This window comes from Megascapheus bottae, chromosome 13 (genome assembly GCF_031878675.1).
Source record: "Megascapheus bottae isolate mThoBot1 chromosome 13, mThoBot2.hap1, whole genome shotgun sequence".
NCBI lineage: Eukaryota > Metazoa > Chordata > Mammalia > Rodentia > Geomyidae > Megascapheus > Megascapheus bottae.
The window spans coordinates 15,911,958-15,918,268 of NC_143521.1; the positions used below are offsets into that span (position 1 = coordinate 15,911,958).

Consider the following 6,311-nt stretch of genomic DNA (forward strand, 5'->3'; position numbering starts at 1 on the left):
TCTCATGTCAAACCTTCGAGCTAATGTCAAAAGGTCTTTCCCCAACCCCCAGGACTGATTTTTGGACTCATAGGACTATTGTATGATTTTATTTTATGGAGTTAATAATGGTATTTTGATATATTTCCTCAAACCTGGGTCATTTCACACTAGCTATGGTTATTAGCCTAGAAAGGTGCTAGTGATGTGTCAGGGTTTTAACCAAACAGAAGCCCTAATATATACATTATTTATATAGTTAAATCCAAAACAATACTTCCTATGATAAGTACATCATCATATTAAAGTACATTGTGATTTAGAAGAGTGTCATCTATGATCCACAGCTGTGACTTTATCATAATTTTTCAAATACATTGTCAGAGAAAACTAATTCTAACAGAAATAAATACTGTCCATCTCCTTCAGTTATGACTGCAGAAACCATCCCATTCCCTAGAGAGTGTTCTTTTAAATCTGTCCCATGTCTATACAATTTGATTAATGTATAGATATAGAGTTTGTATTAAATTTCTATGAGTTATGATCAAATTTATGGATTTTCTGCAGTACTAGTTAAGTTTAATATCTTGGACTGAGGTCTCTCCTTAGCTGGAGTGACCCATGCAGTTACTGGCCACCAGCCAAGATACGGGCTATAAAACTTCATACCACTGTGATTTATAAATTGATCAACAAGAGCATTATCATATATATATATATCATATATATCCTTTGCCTTTTACAATCTTCTGCCTGAGCTTGTGCTTTGGCAGAGATTTCCAGAAAATTATATTTTTACTGACCCTCCAGTTAGTGATCAAATAAACAATAATTACAAAATACACTTGATTTAAGAGTTTATTCTTCAAAATGATGCTCTACAACTTAAATTTGTTCATATGGTATCACTTTAATGCCTACAACGTTTTTTTTTTCTTGCCCAATTAAGTTTCAAGCAAGACATAAGATCTAACAGGATGCCAGGTGATGATTATACGTGATGCTAACTTTGTAATAAATTCCACAACCATATTAATTTGTTTTCAAAATATGTGCATGAAATTGGAATTCTCCCAAAGCCAAGTCTACAGCATTTGTACTATCAAATCCAAATAGCCTTTGGACTTTCTCACACTAGATACTACAGCAGAGCAATCAGGGAAGTAAAATAGGTTAAGGTGTCAATATTCTCCTTGCAATTAGACTCAGTCTAAACAGCTTTCATCCATCCTTTCCTCTCTCTACAGGACTGAGATGTGTATTGCAGTCTCACAGTCCTCTTAGCTTCACTGGCTCCCTCTGCTCTCACTCTGATTGCATTACACAGGCAAGAAACATATAAGAGAAAATGTTTATCTGTCTTGACATCTGCTTTTCATGTGGTATCAGAAGTGCTCTGAAAAATAAATGGGATTTGTGTATGGCTTACACACTACCTGTTTAGAAGAGGACCCAGTTTGGATGATGAGGGCACAAACAGATTTAGCACAACCTAAACTACCTCACTTGGTAAGAGTTCACCTAAAGAAGCTTGAAAAATGAACTTTTGGAGAGGGTATTGAAGCATACCACACAGACTGTGGTGATGAGAACAGCTAGCATTATTTGGTGACAGCAAACTACATCTGAAGAGCTAATTTCCTCATACAAGTTATGGCTACAAAAATTAATTTACCCTCCCAAAACATTGCTCTATTACCTTTGAATTTTGTTGACAAGAGAAATACTCATTTACAAGTTGAAAACTTTGCAAGGAGTTCAGGTATTTGGAATGTGATCATAAACTGAGTGCCACTTTCCTTGCAGTTAAGTATTTATTTGAATCAGGGAAGGGAAGGGAAAAAACAAGATGATGAGGCAAAGGACAAAGGATGAACCAGTGTAACCCCAATATTCACAAGATAATATGCTGGAAATAAACTTTACAACTTGAGAGGGGGTTGGGGTTGGGAAAGTAGGAGAAAAAGATGGGAAGGGGTAACAATGTTCAAGAAGTAATGTATTCACTACTGTATAAATGTAACTGTAAATCCTCTATACATCGCCCTGATAATGAAATTTAATTTTAAAAAATTTAAAAAAGATATAAAAAGGAACTGTGTTAGTCTATAAATTTTATTTTTGTGTTTTTCTAAGGCTTGTATACCATAATTATCATGGGAAAAATAAAGGAACTGTTATAGAGCAACAAAAAGACTAATGATTCAATGAAAAATCTTAGCAAAATATAAGGACTGAGAACAGGAAAACCTAAGTATATGAACAGATAATTTAAAAAAAAACAGTGACTTAAACATGAGATGTTCACTCTCATCAGATCAGTTCAGATTCAGAATGTATTTCGCTCTTTCCCTATCTTCTCCTTCAGTTGATGTTTACCACTCTACCATTGAGCCAAGCCCCTAGCCCTTTTGCTTTTAGTTTGCTTTTCAGTATGGTCTCATGCTTTTGCCTGGCATTGCCTCAAATCACAATCCTACTTCCACCTCCCAACTAGCTTGTATTATAGACATAACCCTGACTTTTAAACTTTTTTTGGAGGGTGGGGCTTAGGCTGGCCTCAAACACTGACCAAGCTGTCTCTGCTTTCTACTCCTTTTTATTTCATTAAAAAAATTTTATTTTATTGTAAAGGTGCTGTACAGAGAGATTACAGTTGCACAAATAAGGTAATGAGTACATTTCTTTTTGAACTGTCCCATCCGTCATTCTCTCTTGCTTTCTCTCCCCCTTGCTCCCTCCCCTCAAATTTTCTACCTCCCAAGTTGTACAGTTTATTTCCAACCATACTAGTGAGTATGGTTGTTGCATTGTTTACCCTTTGTCCCACTGTTTCTGTGATTCCCCTTCCTTTGCCCAAATCAGATAAACTTATATACAAGGCAAAGGGTACCAAAATCAGAAACACTAACACCCTCCCTCCCAGAAAAAGGAAGGAAGAAAACAAAAGGAAAATAAAACAACAATAGCAATAAAAGAGTAATAATCCCCTTATTTCCACATCATGGAGATCACTTCAATTAGTATCATTTTATATGGTCACATGAATATACCTATTGGGCTATTGTGAAGCTCTGCTAGGACTATTTTAGGCATATACTAATTATTACAGATGAGGGAAACCATGGAACCTATGTTTCTTTGGATCTGGCCTACTTTACTTCATAGGATTTTTTTCCAAGTCTTTCCTTTTTCTTACAAAGAGGATGATATCATTCTTTCTGACAGAATTCCATCGTGTATAAGTATCATACTTCTTGAACCACTCATGTACTGAGGGGCATCTTGGTTGATTCTATATCTTAGCTACGGTAAACAATGCTGCTGGTCTGGAGAAGACAAAAGAACATATTAATCATATCAACAATGTTAACTGAATTCTCCGTTAAAATTATTAGAAATCTGAGGTACACTGAATTGCTGAATGACTTACCTATTCATGCAAAACAAGTTAAAACACATGAATCTTAACTATGGTACTCTGCATTACATAACTATAACTGAAAACTGAATACTCTAAAAATGAAAAACTTCCAGGCATTAACATGATGCCACACATTTTAAATTACATACAATATATCTTTGTTTTATGTACAACATCATTAGAAACACTGGGAAAAAAAAGTACTTTCAGGCTGTGTAAAATGTGTGCATGAAACAAGTAAATTTCGTTTTGACTTGCATTTCATCCTTAAGATGTTACACGGTGTCTATGTAAATATAATTTCTGGAGAAGACTGAAATCTGAAACATATCTGGTCTCATGTCTTTTAGACAAGAGATACTCAACCTGTGATACATTCTTCTTTATTCAGAAAGATACTTTAAAAAATCCTAGCTACATACAGTGGCTCATACCTGTAAACCTAGCTACTCAGGAGGCTGAGATCAGAGGATCATAGTTCCAAGCCAGCCCCCACACTAAAGTCCAAGAGACTCTTATTTCCAATTAACCTTTAGAAAACCAGAAGTGGGACTGTGGCTCAAGGGGCAGGGCGGTAGCCTTGAGCCGAAGAGCTAAGGGACAGCAGTCCAGGCCTAGAGTTCAAGCCCCATCACACACACACACACACACACACACACACACACACACACACACACCCTGTCATCTTGATTAAACTCTGAGCCAAACTTTTTGTAGTTAGTAATATTACTGTTTATCTTATTATCTTTAGGTAGTTATACAAAGGAGTTGCCATGCAACAAAGCAGTTTATGAATTAAAAAAACCAACACAGCGGGAGAGTGGCTACGAGGGCACTGGCAGAGAGACCCCCGGCCCTCCTGGCAGTCCAGCATGGTTCCTGGACTTACTTTCAGGCCTGAGGGGCTCATGATGGAGTTATCTAAGAAGGAGAAAATCTGTTCCAGGTGAACCCAGGCAGCCCCAGAAATGCGATGGCCAAGCAGCGGGACTGAGGCTGAGTTTCAATGCAAGATCTGGATTCTCCTACCTAAGATTTTGAATCAGAGTACAAACAGTGAAAATGGCACAATCTGCATTAACATATCACAGCTTAAAGGCATGACAATTAAAGAACACACATGGACTTGTGGCACATGGAAATGTGTACACAGAAAAAGGAAATCTGTAATTCTTTAGAAGTAGAAAGGCATTCTCTGCCAAAATGGGTACATTCTGCTCAGTGATCAAGGTTGAGAATCTCCAAGAATTAAAGAGACTCTGTCATTGGGGTCCTATTATTGCCCACAGTGTAATAGCAATACGTTCTACAATGGCCATGATTGACTCTGTAGTGTGGTACTGGCCCTTACATACAACTGGAGGAAGTGTGAATTTCATCATGTTGATAAACTGGACTGTCGTGATTCTTTATAATTACTTCAATGCCATGTTTGTTGGTCCTGGCTTTGTCCCTTTGGGGTGGAAACCAGAAAATTCTCAGGATAGCATGTACCTCCAGTGTTGTAAAGTCTGCCAAGCATTCAAGGCACCACGATCACATCACTGCAGAAAGTGTAACAGACGTGTGATGAAAATGGACCATCACTGTCCTTGGATCAACAACTGTTGCGGTTACCAAAATCACACTTCATTCACACTGTTTCTCCTTTTGGTACCACTGGGTTGTGTCCATGCTGCTTTCATTTTTGTTATGACTATGTATACACAGCTTTACAATCAGCTTTCCTTTGGGTGGAGCACTGTGAAGACTGATATGAGTGTAGCATGGAGAGATCCTCTCCCAATTGTTCCCTTTGGATTAACTGTGTTTGCTGCCACCTTGTTTGCCTTGGGATTAGCTTTAGGAACAACCATAGCTGTTGGGATGTTTTTTTTATCCAGATGAAAATAATTCTCAGAAACAAAACTTCTATTGAGTCATGGATTGAAGAGAAGGCTAAAGATCGAATTCAGTATTACCAGCTAGATGAAACCTTTGTGTTTCCCTATGATATGGGAAGTAGATGGAAGAATTTTAAACAGGTATTTACGTGGTCAGGGGTGCCTCAAGGAGATGGATTAGAGTGGCTAAGAGAAGGATGTCACCAGTACAGCTTAACAATAGAACAGTTGAAACAAAAAGCAGACAAGAGAGTCAGAAGTGTTCGCTATAAGGCAATAGAAAATTACAGTGGTGCTTACTGTCCTTTGAACAGAGGAATCAAAACTTTCTTCACAAGCCCTTGCACTGAAGAGCCTCGCATCCAACTGCAGAAAGGGGAGTTCATTTTAGCCATAAGAGGGTTACGATGTTGGCTATATGGCGACAAAATTCTTGATGATCCCTTTATAGAAGGCACATCAAGAATAAGAGGCTGGTTCCCCAGAAACTGTGTGGAAAAATGTCCCTGTGATACTGAAACAGAGTCAGCGCCAGAAGGTGAGAAGAAAACCAGATAGCCACTACTGGGATGGAATTAGTCTTTTAAGTCCACTTCATTACTTGAGAATTATACATAATACTGAAAAATTATGCAATGAACCTACTCTAGTTAAGGTATTCTTTTCCTCAAAGGTGCCTTAGTGCCATGATTTCATATTTTTATTACCATTTGGAAATGGAGAAGCCATTTGTTACATGCCTTGGAACCTCTGCTCCCTCTACCACCTTTTCTCTCTCTCCCCTCCCCCCCAATAAATATTTTCCTGGCACCAGTGGCTCATGCCTATAATCCTAGCTACTCAGAAGTCTGAGATCTTAGGAACATGGTTCAAAGCCAGCCTGAGCAGGAAGACCCAAGAAACTTTTATCTCCAATTAATCACCAAAAACCCAAAAGCAGAGCTGCAGCTCAAGTGGTAGAATGCTATCCTTGAGGAGGAAAAAAAATAAAAAAGCTCAGGGACAGTTTCCAGCCCTGAGGT

At 38.0% G+C, this 6,311-nt stretch overlaps 1 protein-coding gene across 1 annotated transcript; it reads left to right on the plus strand.

Annotated features, from left to right (window-relative positions):
- Positions 1-4,399: 4,399 nt before the first annotated feature.
- LOC150055571 (palmitoyltransferase ZDHHC6-like) lies at positions 4,400-6,060 on the plus strand. The gene is made up of 2 exons (XM_090344015.1): positions 4,400-5,149; positions 5,290-6,060. The coding sequence occupies exons 1-2, from the start codon at positions 4,610-4,612 to the stop codon at positions 5,845-5,847; spliced, it is 1,098 nt and encodes a 365-aa protein (XP_090200141.1). The 5' UTR covers positions 4,400-4,609; the 3' UTR covers positions 5,848-6,060.
- Positions 6,061-6,311: the final 251 nt, after the last annotated feature.

What these genes read in the sequence shown, in the direction of transcription:
- LOC150055571 (XM_090344015.1), top strand. Translation starts at nt 4,610, where the DNA reads ATGGGTACATTCTGCTCAGTGATCAAGGTTGAGAATCTCCAAGAATTA. An exon ending in TTTCCTTTGGGTGGAGCACT is followed by an intron (nt 5,150 to 5,289) that starts GTGAAGACTGAT and finishes TTTTTTATCCAG; the next exon opens with ATGAAAATAATTCTCAGAAA.